Here is a 21,524-nt window from a genome sequence, read left to right as displayed (position 1 = left end):
CTGTGTTCCAATCAGCTTCTGTTTTCAATTGGACTCCTGGGCTAATTAAGTGAACTGTTACTTGTCAAATTCTGGGTTTTGGGAAAAATGTAGAAATTAGAAAACTAAGTTTGGTATATTAAAATGTACCAAGCAGTTATATTGGAATAATGTATTTTGCTTTCTTTTTAACAATATTTTCATCTTGATTTTGATTCTGCTTTTTGCAGATGTTGTTGTCCTGTTTGCTTCATCCGGCCGTGAAATTCAGCTCTCTCTAGATCGGTTCGCAGCCGAGTGTGAAGCGGCTGGGATGAGAATCAGCACCTCCAAATCCGAGACCAAGTTCCTCAGCCGGAAAAGGGTGGAGTGCCCTCTCAGGGTTGGTAGCGAGATCCTGCCCCAAGTGGAGGAGTTCAAGTATCTCGGGGTCTTGTTCATGAGTGAGGGAAGAATGGAGCGTGAGATCGACAGGCGGATCGGTGCGGCATCCGCAGTAATGCGGGCTCTGCATCGGTCAGTCGTGGTGAAAAAGGAGCTGAGCCGCAAGGCAAAGCTCTCAATTTACCAGTCGATCTATGTTCCTACCCTCACCTATGGTCATGAGCTATGGGTAGTGACCGAAAGAACGAGATCGTGAATACAAGCGGCTGAAATGAGTTTTCTCCGCAGGGTGTCTGGGCTCTCCCTTAAAGATAGGGTGAGAAGCTCAGTCATCCGGGATGGGCTCAGAGTAGAGCCGCTGCTCCTCCGCATCGAGAGGAGTCAGATGAGGTGGCTTGGGCATCTGATCAGGATGCCTCCTGGATGCCTCCCTGGTGAGGTGTTCCGGGCACGTCCAACCGGGAGGAGGCCCCAGGGAAGACCCAGGACACGCTGGAGGGACTATGTCTCCCGGCTGGCCTGGAAACACCTCGGGATTCTCCCGGAAGAGCTAGAAGAAGTGGCTGGAGAGAGGGAAGTCTGGGCATCTCTGCTCAAGCTGCTGCCCCCGCGACCCGACCTCGGATAAGCAGAAGACGATGGATGGATGGATGGATTTTCATTCTGTTTTTTGCAGAGTGTTCTAATTGTTTAATTAATTCATTATTTTCTAGTTAGTGGGTCTGACGCTGAAGTAGTTGCAGCCTTGTTGTTTGCCTGACTGTCTGCTCCACTGGTTGTCATTATTAGGATACAATGAAGGGAACAAACTGCACAGAGAAAGGGCAAAATAGAATGAAATCAACAAAAGATTGTTAAGCATTTAAATCTCTAGCAAAAGCAGAAATATTCCTAAATGTCTTATAAAAGTAAAACAAGCTGCGGTGCTTTCTTAATGAGGAATAAGTGAAGAGAAAAAAAAATATCTGCTAATTAATTGAGCTCAGTGTTTTCAGATGTTGTCACTGATTAGGAATCTGATTGGAACAAAAACCTGAAGCCACAGTGGGCCCCCAGGACCGACATTGAGAACCCCTGGCGTCTAATCCAACAAGCAAGGCAGGAACGATCTCTTGTGATATGATCACACACACATGGGCCATTTAACAACGCCAATTCACCTAACCTGTCAGAGGAAAAAAAATTCTAAACAAGCACCCCGAATAAATCCAGTTCTTCGTTCTACGTGCTTCATCTTGAGGCACTCGGCTGTGTATTAAGCATGCTGTACATTTCTAAAGCAACTTATTCATGCAAGGTAAGGGCCAACTCTGCAAAGGACATCAGTCTTATATACATATGTGGCCACATGTGTGGTATTGGGGGCATCTTCCAGGCTTGGGTGAGGTGACACCTCCACCAAAATGGCCTGAATGACTGCAGCCACCAAGGCCTCCATACCAAGACCAGAAGACGAGTCCCATGATGATTATGGACATCATTTCTAGATTTCATCTGGAGCTCCCACCATTTTTGTATCCTGAGCTATTTTAAAGAATGATGATTCACTTGCAAACCCACCTAGAAGGAGGACATAACCCTAATGGGAGAAATGAGACTCGCAAAGAGCCGGCTAACGCAGTATCTACACGGGCAGGAGATGCCCACTATTCTGTTGGACTTTGATTTCATGTTCATTAAACGGGGTGCCCGGATGGACCCTTTACCATCTCCCTCTCACTTTTTCTTTAACCATGCATAGACACATACATATTGTAGCCTGTAGGCGGCATCACCGAGCCCTAAATCCCCAGACACAATTCCACCACCACAGTCCTAGGTTCAAATTAAATTATTTTTATTAAACAAGTACCTTCAACAGGTCTCCTTTCTCAAGTACTACACTGTACAATTCTTTCTCTCTTTCTTTCTTTCTTTCTCTTTCTTTCTTTCTTTCTTTTTCTTTCTTTCTTTTTCACGCTCTTCCAGGCAGGTGTTGTGGAGAGGCTTTGGAAATACGTTTGGTGCCACCACACTGTACGTAAGGACCTCCTTAAAATACAGAATCCTTTTCTCTGCAGCCCTCCTTGGCATCTCCCAAGAAGCCCTGCGTGGCCTCCCTCCCACCAGAACTATATCTCCCATGCTGCACTGCAGGTGCGTACATTGGGAATCTACCAAAGCAATGCTGCCATCTGTCTTGTGGGGTAGCATGTGGCCCACTGAGGCAACTTCCCTGCAACCTTCCATTATAAGGGCCTCACGGCCAGGTAAGGGGTCATCAGTCCAGGCCAGGATGCCTACAAACCTGCGTCCTCTATGACAACATCACTGTGAGTGGGAGTTTATCCTGGTAGCATCAAATACAAGGCAGAAACAGCCCTGGGCAAGACACTAGTCCACTGCAGGAGACACACACACACACTCCCACTCCCACTGGGGCCAGTTTAGATTCTCAGGAATTTGAAAGGAAAGTTGGAGCTTCTGGACAAAAATCTACACAGACACAGAGAGAAAGTTCAGACTGGAGACAAACCCAGCAGCTCTATCAAATGTACCAACATGACACCCCGCTCAGATAAATAGTAATGTTCAGAAATGCCTTCTTTTCTTTTCATAACAGGATTTCAGAGGAGCCGAATCCCAGATCCTGCAAATAAAAGTGCAAGGTAGGAACTAACCCTGGATGGGATGAGATGGGGTGCCAGCCATACTCTGTAGTAACAGCAGCGGTGACAGTAGTATTGTCACATACAGTGAAATTCTTCCACATATTCTGATCCTGTCTTTTCCAGCACAGCATTGCCTGGTGCTTGACATTTATACAAACACAGAATGGGCCAGGGCTTCAGTGTGCAGCATGAGATGAGATATGGGGGGATTCAAGGGCAAGGGGAGAAAACCCAACTTTAAATAAGAAACAGTCATCACTTGCATCTGTCGTTGTTAAGTCTTAATGTTGGTTTAATTTTTTGTGACTAATATGTAGAATATGAAGCTTTACAATATCTAAGTACTGTGTTTACTGCTATACTTTATGTATTTTTAAGTTTATGTTTGATGGCAGGCAGCACGGTGGCGCAGTGGTAGCGCTGCTGCCTCGCAGTTTGGAGACCTGGGTTCGCTTCTCGGGTCCTTCCTGCGTGGAGTTTGCATGTTCTCCCCGTGTCTGCGTGGGTTTCCTCCGACAGTCCAAAGACATGCAGGTTAGGTGCATTGGCGATTCTAAATTGTCCTTTGTGTGTGCTTGGTGTGTGGGTGTGTGCCCTGCAATGTGTCCAGGGTTTGTTTCCTGCCTTGTGCCCTGTGTTGGCTGGGATTGGCTCCAGCAGACCCCCGTGACCCTGTAGTTAGGACATAGAGGGTTGGATAATGGATGGATGGATGTTTGATGGCTGTGTTCGCTGTGATGTATTTTTACTGTTACATAATGGTCTCTGGTGGCACAGTGGCACAGTGGGTAGCGCTGCTGCCTCGCAGTTGGGAGACCTGGGGACCTGGGTTCGCTTCCCGGGTCCTCCCTGTGTGGAGTTTGCATGTTCTCCCCGTGTCTGCGTGGGTTTCCTCCAGGCGCTCCGGTTTCCTCCGACAGTCCAAAGACATGCAGGTTAGGTGGATTGGCGATTCTAAATTGTCCCTTGTGTGTGCTTGGTGTGTGGGTGTGTGCCCTGCAATGTGCCCAGGGTTTGTTTCCTGCCTTGTGCCCTGTGTCGGCTGGGATTGGCTCCAGCAGACCCCCGTGACCCTGTGTTCGGATTCAGCGGGTTGGACAATGGATGGATGGATGGATAATGGTCTCTCTGTAACTCCCGCTTGGGCCAATCAAATTGAGTTGAACCCGTGGATAAACTTGACCTCAGTTTGGAATTGAACCCAGACAGCAACACTAACCACTGCTCAGACTACATGACGCACTAGTGAAACCGCATCTGGAGAACTGTCACCATGTCACAAGGACGACATTGCAGCACTTGAAGCTGTGCACAGGAGAGCAACCAAAAGCATCGCTGGACTTGAGGACGTGTCTTACTGTGACAGACTTCAATAATTAAACCTGTTCATTCTCAATTTCATGGAATTTCATCCATGCCTCCAAAATTAACAGGACTACTGATAACGCTGTGATTTAAAGGCAGGTGAGTGAATACGGGATGGACTACTCCAAGATGCAGCAATGAGGTCCTTCAAAATCCTCAAACTCATTGATGAGCAGAATTCTTTCAACTAAATAATGAATCACATACTCAAGGACATCAGTGGAAATGAAGAGGAAGTGTATTTAGGACTGAAACCTGGAAGCACTTCTTTACACCAAGAGTTGTGGGACACTGGAACAAACTAGCGAGCCATGGAATTGAAGCTGAAACCTTGACAACCTTTAAGAAGGATCTGGATGAGATGTTGGGACAGTGTAGCTATTAGCTAAATCAGGGTTTCATATACTTTTTAGTTTTTTGGTTGTAACACAAACTTTTTCTACTGATTGTCATAAACGATTGTTAGAGTGGGGGGAAGGGGGGGGTCCCCCGGTGCCCCTTAGAGAATCATGGACGATTAATCCAAAATTTGGCAAACCATCCCCGACCCATTTCTGTTGTATACAACAATAACATGTGACCCTACAACAACAACACATAGCTAAACAAAAGGACTTGATGGACTCTTCTTGTTTGTCAAATTTCTTATATTCATTGCATCACCATGTGCTCATCATAACTGAGTAAAGCCATAAGCCAATGAGAAGACTGGAGAGATGGCGCCACTCAGTTAAAGTTGTGCACACCATATCATAATCAAACAGTGTGAAATAGTCGCACAGACGGTTACATACACAGAGACAGACGACGCTTATTACCAGAAGTACAAGTACCACCACTGTGTATTTCTGAACTACAACTGAAAATGATAATCCACCATACCTTTCTGGAAATGGAAAACCTTGCATTCAAATTTCATTAAGGTTGTTAGAACGTCAAACTAATCCAATGCAGGATCACTGGAGCTCAAAATTCTGCCCTTTAAAATTAAAAATGTCCCAAAGGACAGGATGATCCCACCAGTTTTGACACTTCTCCTCCCCTACTGTCTGCTGTGTTCATGTTCTTTTTGACAACTGTGCATACCACCACAAAAAGAAGAGGAAGCCTACGGTCAGCTCAGTTTACGCCACAAAAGCCCGACAGGTGTCGGCTCAGCAGAATGTGAGCGATGAGATATGCAGCACGTGTAAAGCATCGGGACGTCAGACCCATAGCAGTGTGTGATTCGGATCAAGGAGCTGTCACCACCTTGTACTGCAGAAGAGCGTCTTTAGCCTTCTGGGCTACAGAAACACTCGTTGGATAGTCTTCTCATTTTCCCACCTAGTTAACATGAGAACATAAGACATTTGACAAACAAGAGGAGACCATTTAGTCCATCAGGCTTGATTATTTATTCTGATATCTCGCCCAGATACTACTTGTAGGTGCAAATGAATAAGTGGCGGGCACAAGAGCTTTATAATCCGCACTAAAATGGTGCGGCCCAAGACAGTCAAACCACAAGACAGATGTGCTGACTCACACAGCACGGCTTCAGGGCCTCCTTTCTAACTACGTAACCCTTCTACCTGCTTAGCACCCGCTGCCAGCAGCTATTGCTTATCCCGGACGTGAGAGATGGCACTTCCTCGTGGGACCAGACAATACACCGACTTCCTAACCCGACAAGGGTTTTTCTGTCTGTATAATCTACCATCTTACAAGGGCCTGCAACCTAATCTCTAAATGTTCATTTTAGAAAAAAATAAAGAATCTGCCAGAGAGCAAGCCGCGCTTTGTGGTTAAATTAAACAACGGTTTCTAAGAACTCAAGCTCTTTAAAACTTTTTTGTTTTCCTTGTCACCATAACGAATGCCAGATTTAAAAAAAGAATTGCTGCTTAATCTCCAACACAACATCAAGTTCCATTCCTGGCATTTACGTTAGCACGGCACAGAAATCGCCCCACCATACTCCACATAAGGCCTTGGACATGCATGAACAGAACCTATAAATCAAAGGACTACCACCACCGCGTAAAGAGAGAGACGGGAAACGGAAATGCGAGTAGAGCTTTGTCAAACCTTCGACGGGGACGGCCTCTGATCCTGCCTGTGATCCTCCCACTTCAGAGGCTCTTTGGACCTCGATTTCTTCCTGCTGTGCCGTCAGTTGTTGCTGGCTGTCTTCCTGAGGGCCCGGCAGGACCACTTCAGGCTCTCCTTTGTTGGCTGCCAAAGATGGCTCAGGGATGGAGGCCTGGAGTATCTCCCATGAGCTCTGGGTAATGGAGATCGTCTCCACCTGGATTGTCTCCTCTACTACTGTTTTGTCTTTGCAGGTCTCCTGGCTTTCCAAGATCTCTGCACTAGTGATGAGGCTAGCTTTAGAACTATCTTGGACATCCTGTGCTGTAAGCCTTTGAACCGCAACTTTTCTTTCCAATATGGCTCCATCATTTTGGCCATCCTTCTGGTCAGAGCTGGAAGCTGAGGCCTTTGCAGTTTTTTCCAGGGCTGGCTTCTTGGTCTTCTGGTCAACAGAAATGCTTTGTGATTTTTCCTTTTTCACAGGGAGGGGAGCCTCCACCACAGTGGCTGAAGGTGGCAGTGGAGCTCTGACAGCAGAGACACTACTCTGGTTCACGTTTTCTTCCACTACCTTCAGCTTTTCCTGTGGAGGGGCCTGGTCTTCCTGATTGAGTGCAGGTTTTGACTGCGAGCCTTTCTTGGACTGGGCTCTTTCTATGGGTTCATCTGTTCTCCTCTTCTGTCCTTCGCGAAGCTCATTTGCTGCTTGCACCTTCTGGAGCATAACAACTTCCTTGTTCTGAAGCTCCCGATAATCCATGGTGGCATCCTCTGCCACATTCCATTTGGAGATGGGGGCTTCCTGCTGCATGCGAGAGCCTTTCTCTTTCTTAGCTTGCACTTTCTCCTCTGTAACCATTTGCGTTACCTTTCGGTGTCCATGGGCTTCCACAGGAGAGGCTTGTCTTTCTACAGTCATGGCAGAAGATGGTTTAGTGACGGCCTGGTATGCACGAGACGACTGCAGTACTGAAGAACTCTTCTGACTCAAAAGGCTGTCATCCACTTGTCTCTTGCGGTACGCCTGACGATCCATCGCAGAATCCATGGAACCAGCAGCAAAAGCCGAAGACGGTTTAGCAGCATATGACGTGTGGCCTTCCACAGTTTGGACCCGCGCCGCTCTACGGGACACATCCAGCATAGCAGTGGGGCGGCGTACCCGCTGCAGCGATGATGGCACGATTTCAGGTGGCAGTTTCAGGTAGTCCCTCAAATAAGCGATGCCTTCATTGTTGAGGTACCAGTAGAAGTGCTTCCAAGAGTAGGTCTCGCGGACGTAACCCCGCGATTTCAGGGAGGTCATGGCTTTGATCACCTGCAGGTTGGTGACCCCACGAATCTCCGGGTGCTTGCTTTGCGGCCTCTTGTCCTTTTTGGCCACCAGAACCCCATCACGAAACAGCAGTTCATAAATGGCCTTCAAGTCCCCCAAGGGCATCAACATTCCGGCCACCATCTTCGCGTGTCACGATGAATGAACAGATGAATGAGTGTGCTCCTAAAATGGAGAGCTCTGATCTGTTACACCACAAATATGTGTATACCTAGGAAAAATCTGCTGGAAAACTTTGCTTCTCTCCTCAGACTTCAGTGGCAGCTCTGGCTGCCAGGTCAGTTGATTCAAGGGTCCTTTGGCTTGCTTTTCCCTTTTTTTTTTTCCTCTCTTACTTTTCCTTGTAGAATAAATATTTAAGCCAAAAAAAAAAAATTTTGAAAAGTATATTTAAAAAAAAAAAAATGTTCCCTGTGTCAGGATTGCTTGCAAGCAAGTAGGTTATGGCTTAGCAAGAAGGCTCTGACAGTCAGCGCTCCACAGTTTGCTCACAGCTCCTCCTACCTTCACTCCAGTTGAGGAAGAAACAACAAGGGAATGAGAAACAGAGAGAGAATAAAAAATGGAACGACACGCTTCTAAAGCGCCAGAGCACATGGAATCAGTCTAGGCAGTGACTAAAACAGCGCACACTTAACACACACCCAACAGAGCTAGCACATGCTCTCTCCGGGAGAAAGTGGGATGGTCTTACAGTAAAAAGAAAAAGAAAACCAAGAGACGGAGTTAAAAAAAAAAAAGAGAGAACGAAGCGCCCCGAGCCTCGCTGCAGAACTCCTGACAGGCATTCACATGCGAAGGAACGCCCAGCCAATCGGCACTTTCCTTCCTCTTCCTGCTGAACATATTTAGGTGGACAGCACGCCCATCTCCACATTTGGGATGAGAACATTCAGAGCCAGCCTGTCCCTCACTTGTCTTAGGGCTTTCAGCGTGAACATTCAGAGGAGCTGTTGCATCATTGTTAGAATCTGGGCGTAGGACTACGAGCAATTAAAGGCGACTCTGATTCATTCAACCTTTAGCAGGGACCGCAACGCAGAAAGAAAAAGAAAAACTTGTTCACGGCTTCCTCTACATTATTCATCCTAGAAATATTCTCCCTGCTTGGACTTACTAGACCACTCGGCAAAACCTTAAAGGTTCTTGTGTTCCAGGGCTTTCCATAATGCCTTGTTTTATACCTATAGGTATACGTGTCATCCATCCATTTCCCAAACCTATATTTTCCATTGCAAAGTTGCAAGGAGCCAAAGCCTATCTGTAATTCAACTAACCAGACGCCAGCCAATGTTTAGGACTTTATCCATACATTTTCTACGGCTTTCTTCTGTTTCTAGTCCTGAACCTTCCATCCATCCATTATCCAACCTGCTGAATCCGAACACAGGGTCATGGGGGTCTGCTGGAGCCAATCCCAGCCAACACAGGGCACAAGGCAGGAACCAATCCCAGGCAGGGTGCCAACCCACCGCAGGACACACACAAACACCAAGTACACACTAGGGCCAATTTAGAATCGCCAATCCACCTAACCAGCATGTCTTTGGACTGTGGGAGGAAATCGGAGCGCCCGGAGGAAACCCACGCAGACACGGGGAGAACATGCAAACTCCACGCAGGGAGGACCCGGGAAGCAAATCCAGGTCCCCAGGTCTCCCAACTGCGAGGCAGCAGCGCTACCCACTGTGCCACCGTGCCACCCGGTCCTGAACCTTTTCCAGCTGTATTGGGAAATCAGCCATTCATTTACCGAATCCAATTTACTTAATTCAATTTCAGGGCTGCATGGAGCCTGGCAGCATACAGATTTCAATGTATTCATCAGTTTTCTGAAGGTGCTTTTATCATTTGAGGGAGATGCACCCTAACCTGGTAGCACCAGCAGGATGGCTGAACCCACTGAATGAAAGTTTGAGGGATACAGGCAGCCAGAGCCTAACCCTGCAGAATTGGTGCAAGGCAGGAATAAGGAAATCCCTATGTAGTGTATATAGTAGTGTAGTGTGTGTATGCGTCTATACACAGTGGTGCCTCGTACTTCGAATGATTCTAACTTTGAACGTTTCAGACTTCAGAAATTTGATCTGGAGTTCATACGATGCTTCTACATTCAAACAGTGCGGGCAGTGAAAAAATGCACCAACAGATGGTGCTAATGCAGCGAGCGTAAACATCATCTGTTGTGAGCCCGAGTGGTCTCTCAGTCTCACTGTGACAGCATCTCTTGAGTTACGCCCGTGTCTCTTTAGCGCTTTCTTCACTTTATTTTTGGTGTGTTTGGTTATATATATCACCCCTATCTATTAACTATGGCATCTACACAGGACATCACCCCTCCTCACTAAATTACAGCAGATGCAATTTTCATTTTATTATATAGTATTTACGTATTTTATTAATTGGTTACATGTTTTAATTTATTATTTAGGACATTTAATTGTGTTATTTTACCATAAATGAAGTGTATTTGCTGTTTACATTTATTGAAATGGGTTTTGTTTAGGGTCAGGGAACGGATTAATTCACCTTCCATTATTTCTAATGGGGAAAATTGATTCGGAGGTCAAACAATTCAGAGTTTGAATGGTCTCCTGAAACGAATATACAAATATATACTGTGACTACAAGGGGACGCTCCAGCTCCCCAAACACCCAACACAGACAGGCTCCAGACACAAGTTCAGCACTAAAGAGGTTTTTATTGTGGGAAACTCTTCTCTGTAAGTGTTTCCCACCACCAACATAAGTACAGATGGGCACAGCGAGCAACACTCTGTCTTCTTTTCTTCTGTTTGTCTATCACGCTCTGCCTCCCAGCAAGCTTCGCCTTCCTCCTCCTCCCAACTCTGTCTCCTGGAGTTGAGGCAGCCAGCTTCTTTTAAGCAGAATCTGGGAGTACTTCCGGCGTTCCGTAAATGTCGTGCGGAAGCACTTCTGGGTGAGCTGGAAGCCCAATGAAAGAGAGCTTGCCAGTTCCCACAGCACCCACTGGCAGAACCCACGGAACCCAAACAAGTTGTCCTGAAGAACTCCCATCTCCCATGATGCCCTGTGGGAATCCAGGACACCACTGCAACCCTGGGGGGCTGCCATAGAGCAACTTGGGGGATTCCTGTGCATGCTATCTCCCCTAGTCCTTCCATCTAATGGGTGTCCTGGCTGTCCGTCTAAATACATATACAGTATATATTATATGGTATAATAAAGCACTGCGTGTGAATGTGTGTAAGCGAGTGTCCAGTCACTCTGAGCAATCTGATTCGTTAGTTTGGCTTTGGTGGCTCAGTGGTAGAGATGATGACACCGTACTTTAGGGTTGCAAATTTCAATTTCTGATTGTGACTTTTTTTTTTGAACAACGACAAAGCAAATAGCTTTTCTGAGTGACATTAAGTTACTAAATACTAATGGGGCGCAACCTCAGTTGCCTTCAAAATCAGGTAACATTCCCAAGAATAGGAATTCCCCAAAGACTTGCACATTTAGTTAACTGGTAATGATAGACGTCTCGTATTTGGAGTCTCTTCTTTTCATTTCTCCACCGCACCGAGAAGGTGACCTAGTGAGGGTAACTGACTCCATACCTTCCAGTCTCTCGCCTTTAAGGCCCACCAGTTCTGAACCGACTGCACTATAGAGCAGAGCTCCCTAAAATGTAGTAGAAGGTGTTGTTTTAATAAATAATAATTCTTTGCATTTATATAGCACCTTTCTCACTACTCAAAGCACTTAGCAATTGCATGTTTGGCATCTCTGGCGGCAGTGGCTGCACAGGGGCACTTTGATGTTCAGCAGGAATGCATGGTGGGCCGGCTGCCTGGCTGTCTTCGCACAGCAGGTGGGTAGTGGTGGTGGTCGCAGTGTGACGCAATATGGCTGGTACCTCCTGTCATCATAAGTGGTGGTCCTCCCAGGCAAATGCTGCTACACAAAAGTGTTCAGCGCCATCAGCAGCTGGGGACCAATCAGATGATGCTGGTACCTTACTCACCTCCAGATCACTTGCATCAAACTCGGAGTCCAACAAGTCAGAGTCCTACTCAATCAAATTACGTAAAGCGTCCATGCTTTGCACCTTCACTTTGGTCTCTCGCCAGATTTCGCTGCCATTTTAGAGGTTGTTTGTTGTTCCCTACTTACGCATGCGTAGGGAAATGAGGTTAAATCAACAAAGCTATGTAACTTTCCTTCTAGCAAAGAGAGTCAAACTAAAACGTAAGGGTGGGTTTTGTTGCAGTTTATAGCTGATTACCATCCTCTGCCCCTGAATTTTGACAAAAGTAGACATCAGCCCTGAAACAGTTAAGGGCCTATCTCAAGGGCCCAACAGAGCAGAGTCTCTTTTGGCATTTTATGGGATTCGAACCATCAACCTTCCGATTGCCAGTGCAGATCCCTAGCCTCAGAGCCACCACTCCGCCAATGGATTTTTGTTGACTTCAGTTCTTTTGCTTTGTTGATTCTAGTGTCGCACTTAGTGGCCCTTTTGTTTTGTTTTGTGACTGAATTAAATGAGGACACCTGGGTTGGCGTCCCAACATTTTCCCGTGGTTCTGCAGATGCCTTATTTGACCACACACAATAATCCATTTACATTAATGTAGCGTCAGCGGCACAGCAGTTAGCACAGACACCTCACAGCTCCAGTGTGTCATTTTCATGTTCTCCACATGTCTGTGTGGGGTTTCCTCCCAAATCTCTACACTCTGAAAATAATGATTCTACAACGGCACTTTACTGGGTTGGGTGGATCTTTGAAGACATTTCTAGAAATTTGATTCTGTTCATCTGGACAAAGTTTTTAAGTGGGAGAAATATTTCGAGACTTATCCAAGTCTCTTCCTCAGTCTCAATTGATTGCGAGACTTGGATAAGTCTCGAAATATTTCTCCCACTTAAAAACTTTGTCCAGATGAACAGAATCAAATTTCTACGATTTCCTTACCTGGATTATTGAGCATGCATCGAGACTTTGAAGACATTTCTTAACAAAGAACCTTCTTTTATTGGGATGAGTTTTTTGGCATTTAATATTAGTTCTTGGTCTTTGAAAGCATTCCAAAGAGGTGGACAAAACAGACATTTTTAACGTGTATTAGGCAACCTAGCAAGATAAAAAAAAAAGATCAAGAAAACCTGAACCTATCCCCATACAAAAATCAGGGAGCCCTTGGTATTTCACAAATCTTATTATCATTGTCTCCTTCATCTTTTCCCACTTCTGTGTGCAGCTGATGTGCTTGTGATGAGACTATGTGCTCGGTCCTGCACCTCCTTGCTAGCAATGCCCTTTTCCTTCAGAGCTTCTTTTACTTTATCTGTCCACCTCTGCTTTGGCCTATTCAAGATTATTTATTGAACCTGTTACAGATCTTAACAAAAGTTCTTTCTGGACCCTTCATGTGGATTTTTGGGAACGAAAAATGTTTCCGCTATGACATAGTTTCTTAAACTATGGGTCGCAACCCATTTAAGAGTCATGGGTTCCCTGCTTTTGGGTCACGCAGAGTCGTAATTCATCCTGATTATTCAATGGGAAAGGGACGTGAACATTTTGCCAAGTGTCTCACGATGGATCAATGCAGACAATTGTCACTTCTCTCTTATGAGCTGTAGCAGTGATTCTCCAAGGAGGAAGGCATGACTGTTGGCAAGGAGGAAAGGCATAGAACTGTATGCGGCGATTCTCTAAGGGGCACCCAGGATGACTGTTCATTGCAAGTTGAGTTAATTGTTAACTCTAAATTGGTGCACTGTATGACAGACTGGCAACCTGTCCATTGTTGCTTTTTATGAACCCTCCAAGATCATTAGAGAGGCAGGAGCCACAGACAGTCTCAGCTGCAGTCAACCACAGTGCACACACACACCCAGACTTGCATGCTTAACCCTGCCAGGCCAGCAAACCCCATAAACAGGTTCCTGGAAAGTGGGAGGTAACTCAGATAACAGCATGAGAGGCCACACCGACAGTCAGTCACTGGGCAGAATCAAGAAGTGGCTGCTGTGTGCCGTGTCAGTTAAAAATACTGCATTGGGCTTTACTAAACAGAAGCAACTGAAGAGCTCAGTTCCAAAATCAGCTAAGTACAAAAGATACATTTTGGAGATAAATAGGAAAATCTGGGTCCGTACTTAGCAGATTTTGAAACTAAATTCCTAAAAATATTGCGCTACACTGTTGCAATTAGCAGGTTTTGAAGCTCAAACATATTTTCGGCGCATAACCAACTGCATGAAAAGTCACAATCACGTGTTCACTAAATTTTACCAAAAGGTGTAATTAGCAGATTTTGGAACTCACATCTTCAATTCCAGTAAGACATCTACAGTGAAAAAGAAAACACAATGTTGAAGAAAATAGAGATCTGACACATCACCATTGTCAGTACTTCTGGAGACCCCCTGTAGCTGGTGGTCTTTGGTACAACGAGTTTCACAATCAGTCAGTCTAGAGAGAGATAGATAGATAGATAGATAGATAGATAGATAGATAGATAGATAGATAGATAGATAGATAGATAGATAGATAGATAGATAGATAGATAGATAGACTTTATTTCTTTCCTCAGAGAGATTTGGGTGCCTCCTTACCCAGAAGTGATTCCATCAAAAAGTAACCTAAAAAATCTAAAGAAAGCGGGTCAACTGTAAAGTGTTGTTACGTGGTATACGGGTACTGTAAAAGTGCCAAAAAACCCAAATTTTAAAATGTTATGGCACCAGAAGTACAGGATTTGCAATACCAGAAATGAATTTCAATCTTCCTATCAGTACCCCCAGCCCAGCACTATATGAGACAGACAGACAGACAGACAGACAGACAGACAGACAGACAGATAGATAGATAGATAGATAGATAGATAATGTAAGGCACTATATGAGACAGACAGACAGACAGACAGACAGACAGACAGATAGATAGATAGATAGATAGATAGATAGATAGATAGATAGATAGATAGATAGATAGATATGTAAGGCACTATATGAGACAGACAGACAGACAGACAGACAGACAGACAGACAGACAGATAGATAGATAGATAGATAGATAGATAGATAGATAGATAGATAGATAGATAATGTATCTAAGGCACTATATGAGACAGACAGACAGACAGACAGACAGACAGACAGACAGACAGACAGACAGACAGATAGATAGATAGATAGATAGATAGATAGATAGATAGATAATGTAAGGCACTATATGAGACAGACAGACAGACAGACAGACAGACAGACAGACAGATAGATAGATAGATAGATAGATAGATAGATAGATAGATAGATAGATAGATAGATAGATAGATAGATAGATAGATATGTAAGGCACTATATGAGACAGACAGACAGACAGACAGACAGATAGACAGATAGATAGATAGATAGATAGATAGATAGATAGATAGATAGATAGATAGATAGATAGATAGATAATGTATCTAAGGCACTATATGAGACAGACAGACAGACAGACAGACAGACAGACAGATAGATAGATAGATAGATAGATAGATAGATAGATAGATAGATAGATAGATAGATAGATAGATAGATAGATATGTAAGGCACTATATGAGACAGACAGACAGACAGACAGACAGACAGACAGACAGACAGATAGATAGATAGATAGATAGATAGATAGATAGATAGATAGATAGATAATGTAAGGCACTATATGAGACAGACAGACAGACAGACAGACAGACAGATAGATAGATAGATAGATAGATAGATAGATAGATAGATATGTAAGGCACTATATGAGACAGACAGACAGACAGACAGACAGATAGATAGATAGATAGATAGATAGATAGATAGATAGATAGATAGATAGATAGATAGATAGATAGATAGATAATGTATCTAAGGCACTATATCAGACAGACAGACAGACAGACAGACAGACAGACAGACAGACAGACAGACAGATAGATAGATAGATAGATAGATAGATAGATAGATAGATAGATATGTAAGGCACTATATGAGACAGACAGACAGACAGACAGACAGACAGACAGACAGACAGACAGATAGATAGATAGATAGATAGATAGATAGATAGATAGATAGATAGATAGATAGATAGATAGATAGATAGATAATGTATCTAAGGCACTATATGAGACAGACAGACAGACAGACAGACAGACAGACAGACAGACAGATAGATAGATAGATAGATAGATAGATAGATAGATAGATAGATAGATATGTAAGGCACTATATGAGACAGACAGACAGATAGATAGATAGATAGATAGATAGATAGATAGATAGATAGATAGATAGATAGATAGATAGATAGATAGATAGATAGATAGATAGATAGATAGATAGATAGATAGATAGATAGATAGATAGAACCCTAAATCCCGATTACACACTATGGTTGAATATAAGATTGCAGTCACAGTGTGGTATCATGAATGAGTATTATTGAAAGTATGAAGGAACCCAGAAGTCTTGTGTTCATTCTCTCTTCCTCCTTTACTACCCCCATGGGGTCGAGAATGTACCCCATAACTGAGCTGCCCTCTTTCTTAGCTTGCTGACTTGGTGGGCCTCAGTTGAAAGCGATATTACCAGCCCAGCACACCACAAATAACTTGGCAAACAACACTTAATGCTGAAACAGCTGCATCTGCTTCAGCGTCAGACATGCTAATGTGCTCATTAGCAAATAATGAATTCAGTCAGTCAGTCATTAGTGTCCAACCCGCTATATCCTAACACAGAGTCACGGGGGTCTGCTGGAGCCAATCCCAGCCAGCACAGGGCACAAGGCAGGAACAAATCCCGGGCAGGGCACCAGCCCACCGCAGATAATGAATTCAATTACCTGGAAATCATGAGGATTTAAACATAAAAATCAAGTTAAAAAAATGTTTATGTCATATACATAAGTGTTTTGTTCCTTTTGTACAAAAATGTACAAAACTTAGCTTTCTAATTTTTGCATTGACCCCAAAACATAGAAACTGGTAAATGAGTTTGAGAGCCACTGATTTCAGTCAAACACCTGATGCAGAATTGTCCCCACTGGCTTGACTGGCCCTCATCACCAAACAGATACAACTGGCACTCCATGTGGTGTTTGCCCGACTGCTCTGCTCTGCTCATTGTTGTCATTATTAGGATACAATTATGTCAAAAAACTACACAAAAAGGCAAATGGCTTGAAAACTGCAAGAAAGAGGTAAAGCATTTAAAACTTTAACAAAAATACAAATCCTGCTTTGCTAAATGTCTTGTACATATGTAAATATCACAATGCTGTGCTTTTCAGAACTCAGAATGAGAGAAGAGGAAAAAAAGACCAGTGAAATAAATGAGATCACTTTGAGATAAAATGACTCACTGATTGTGAAACTGGATGAAACAAAAACCTGCAGCTGCATGCGGTTTAAATCAAATGTTTAAATGAATCTGTACCTTTATGTGTAAGCGTTATGTAATTAGTAACTAGTAAAGTTTGTAATTGCATTTTACTTGTGAAACTGTTATAGCATTTTGAGCCTGTAATCAGTGATAAGTACTATAGTAAAAAAAAAATCAATTCATTTGAACTGAAGGGTTCAATGTGCAAACTCCACACAGACGGTGAGAGTACTGGGAAGTGACAGCACTAACCAGTGTACCACCATTCCTTCTCCAGGGATTGTGAAATAAGCTTCCCATTATTCAGTAGTTCAGCAAAAGGGTGGACAGGTTATGTGTGTTGTATGAGAATTAAGGGGTGACCAACCTGCTACACGAGCAATGGAGTGGCATCACCAACTGCACTGAAGCCTTGTGGGCCTGATATGACTGCTCCACACTCAGGAGGTGACCATGAAGTCATTAAGTGAGAAAAGACAGGGAATTTGTGTAAAGAAAAACTTCCTAATGTTTGTGCGAAATTTACCCTTCACAAGTTTTCAAATGTGACCCGTGATCTTGAACTCATTTTAAAGTCTCCATCTCGATCCACTGGACTAAATCCCTTCATAATTTTAAGCACTTCAGTCATGTCTCCTCTTAATCTCCTTTTGCTTGAACTGTAAAGGCTCAGTTCTTTTAATCTTTCCTCATAACTCATCATCTGTAATCCTGGAATCAGCCTAGTCGCTACTCTCTGGACGATTTCTTGTGCTGTTATGTCCTTTTTTTAGCCTGGAGACCAAAACTGCACACAATACTCCAGATGAGGCCTCACCAGTGTGTTACGAAGCTTGAGCAGAACCTCCTGTGACTTGTACTCCACACATCAAGGCGCTATATAACCTGACATTCTGTTCCGATGTAGACAGTGATGATTCCACTATGACTGCCATGTCCTTCTCATAACGGGTACTTTCAAGTTTCAGGCCTCCTACTGTGTATTCAAGCGTAACATTTCTACTTCCTACAGGTCATACAATACATTAAAATTACATTTCACCTCCCACAAATCTGATGGCCAAGTCAACCTGTAACCATTTAGCTGAGTCTCCATTGTCTGCCCTTCCACCTAATTTGGTATCATCTGCAAGCTTTGCCAAATTACTGATTACATTCTTGTTCATATCATTTATGTGAATTAAATGGAACAGTGGGCCCAGTGCTGTCCCTTTAGGGACACCACCTCTAACATCACCTAATTCTGAATAAGTTTTCCTCACCACAACTGTCTGCTTGCTGTGTTTGAGCCTCAAACATTCACCTCAGTCATCCTCTCATTTTACAATCGGTAACACAGATGGGGTACTCCCATGTAATTTCATTACAGTATTCAGTTTGCTGCATGTATGTACGTGTATATTGTGGCAAAGGCGCTATATAGGCGTCGACCCAACACAGACTGACAACAGAGGCACGTGTAGAAATAAATAAAAAGGTTTTAAGTTTTCTTCGTCTGTGGGCTACGCCTTCCTCGTACCCACAGACACAACACAGTCCCAAAGCACGCAAAAGCAAAAACACCACAACACACTCTTCTTCCTTCACTCCTCCCAGGGCAGCTTTGTCCGTCTCCTCCCAACTCTGGCCCCCTGAGTAGTGGCTGCAGGCTCCCTTTAAAGCCCTCCTGGAAGTGCTGCAGGGGGTAATTGGCCTAATTAGGCTGCACTATCAGGTGTGGCTGCATTCCAGCACACGGGCTCGTTAAGCCGTGCAGCTCCTCCGGGTGGTGGCCACGGAGCCCAACAGGTCTGAGCCCTGAAGTCCCACACCTGTGGCCCCGATGTAACCCAGGAGGGCTGCCACCAAGCGTTCCAGGGGACGTGGAGCGCATCCCATGGCTGCTCCCCTGGTCCCAGTGTCAGAGGGGCGTCCTGGCAGTACATGGGTCTCAGCCGTCTGCCACAAAATATAAATATATATACAGTGGACCCTTGACTTACGAACTCAATTCGTTCGCGAGGGCTGTTTGTAACTCAAGTTGGTTGTAAGTCAAGACTATTTTTCCTATAAGAAATAATGGAAATACCCATAATGCGTTCCGAACCTCCCACAGCAACACTTACTGAACTTTTTTTAATAAAAAAGGGTTGTATAATGTGCATAATTTACCAGAACACCAATATTTTTTCTAATGTACTAACCAAAAAGTTATAAAAAGTGCCTATCCTACCAGAAACAACAATTTCATACTGTACTCACCATTTAAGTTGACATCTTTGGGTTGCAGGAAGGGAGGAGGAGGAGAATGAAATGGAAGGTGGTTATTGTTTGGAAGGAGCCTCCTTATACAAATCTTTTCTTTGTAAAATTGTCGAGATGGTGGATTTCAACATGCTGTACATATTAGCGAGATCGGTCCCACGAACGCCACTCTCATATTTCCGCACAATTTCCTTCTTCGTTTCAAGTGTGATCGCTTTCTTTACCTTTGTTACCTTCTCTTCCTTCCTTAGCAATTATCGAAATAAATTATATAAATCACTGCACTGACCGAAATTATGTCCACAAACACGTGTATCTGGGCTCCGACTGACGCTTACGAACGCTCTCGGCTGTTTGTTTACAATCGCACAAGCGGATACACGTGACCGCATTCGGGTCGAAACGCAAGATGTTGGTCATAATTCAAAACAAAAATTTTGGTTGTAAACCAAGTTGTTCACATGTCAGGCCGGTCGTATATCAAGAGTCGACTGTATATATATATATATATATATATATATATATATATATATATATATAACCCTGCAGTGGGCTGACGCCCTGCCCAGGGTTTGTTTCCTGCCTTGCGCCCTGTGTTGGCTGGGATTGGCTCCAGCAGACCCCCGTGACCCTGTAGTTAGGATACAGTGGGTTGGATAATGGATGGATGGATGGAGATTTTATATATATATATATATATATATATATATATATATATATATATATATATATATATATATATACTGCGGTGGGTTGGCACCCTGCCCAGGATTGGTTCCCTGCCTTGTGTTGGCTGGGATTGGCTCCAGCAGACCCCCGTGACCCTGTAGTTAGGATACAGTGGGTTGGATAATGGATGGATGGATGGAGATTTTATATATATATATATATATATATATATATATATATATATATATATATATATATATATACTGCGGTGGGTTGGCACCCTGCCCAGGATTGGTTCCCTGCCTTGTGTTGGCTGGGATTGGCTCCGGCAGACCCCTGTGACCCTGTGTTCGGATTCAGCGGGTTGGATAATGGATGGATGGATGGATATATATATATATATATATATAGGACAGGCTGCAGCTCCCCACAGCCCTGAACTGATTTGAGAATGTCATGTTATTTTGCCACTGAAGGTTTCTGATGTAACAGGAGGGCAATCCCAGTACGATGAGAAAGAAAACAGAAATAACACTTGTGAGATAAAATGCCATTCTAAAGCGTTATCCTATCTGAGCACAGCTTTGGAAAGCGCATTCCTCTTGTCGTAGCTATATAAAGAGTGCAGAACAAGAGGAATTAACGCTCACTTTCCCCTAACCTTACTCAGCGCTCTGGATGGCTATCATATTTCAGGCCCCCTTTCTTTGGCCCACATGCTGTTTCTTTTTTGAGGGGCAGGGAGGTCTGTTAGGGGGGATGCTGCCCTTTAACAAATGCAAAAATATAACTGTGGTGTCCATCATCCTCATCATCATGACAGATTTTATGCACTGCGCTTCAGATTTGTAACTTAAATATGGGAATAACATCTCAGGAGCACTGACTGCTGCACTTGTTTCTGCAAAGGTACAAACACCACAGGCAGTGTAGCGTAGAAGTTCAGGCTTTGGACTTCAAACTCTGAGGTTGTGGGTTGAAATGCCACTACTGACACCACTGTGTGACCCTCAGCAAGTGCTCCAATTGGATCATAAATGTTGTAAGTTGCCTTGGTTAAAGGTGTCATCCAAATAAGTAAATGTATTTAGTGTATTCCGATTTCACTTGAACAATGAAGATTTTGTTTCATACTGTAATTTGTCAATCCATTTTCTAATGGATTGTTAAAGTACATTTTTAGTAAACTGTCATCAACTGTCACTTGTATGATGGTCATTCCAGGCACACCCACACTGGGCCAACTTAGGCATGACAATTATTCTAAGACAGACGGACACACACATGAGGCGCGAGTTTTAAACATGGAGTCTCGGGGTCCGTGAGTATGACTGCAGGGTGTTCACAGGAAGAGAAAGGCAAAAAGTAAAGACTAAGTCCAGAGGTTAAAGGGAAGAAAGAAAACATGCCAGAGCTAGTGC

At 43.9% G+C, this 21,524-nt stretch overlaps 1 protein-coding gene across 6 annotated transcripts in view; it reads right to left on the bottom strand.

Annotated features, from left to right (window-relative positions):
• pleca (plectin a) overlaps nucleotides 1–21,524 on the bottom strand; it is an 828,744-nt gene that overhangs the window by 238,158 nt on the left and 569,062 nt on the right. Inside the window, exon 1 of one of the 6 annotated variants that reach the window (XM_051935601.1) lies at nucleotides 6,450–8,151. The exons of the other annotated variants lie outside the window; for them this stretch is intronic. Coding sequence (XP_051791561.1) covers nucleotides 6,450–7,914 — 1,465 coding nt within the window. The 5' untranslated portion in view covers nucleotides 7,915–8,151. Of the gene's footprint in view, nucleotides 1–6,449; nucleotides 8,152–21,524 lie in introns of those variants that run through there. 6 annotated transcript variants of the gene reach the window in all.

Source organism: Erpetoichthys calabaricus, chromosome 13 (assembly GCF_900747795.2).
Source record: "Erpetoichthys calabaricus chromosome 13, fErpCal1.3, whole genome shotgun sequence".
Taxonomy (NCBI): domain Eukaryota; kingdom Metazoa; phylum Chordata; class Cladistia; order Polypteriformes; family Polypteridae; genus Erpetoichthys; species Erpetoichthys calabaricus.
The sequence above is the reverse complement of the archived record's forward strand: the minus strand, read 5'-3'. Positions and strand labels throughout refer to the sequence as shown.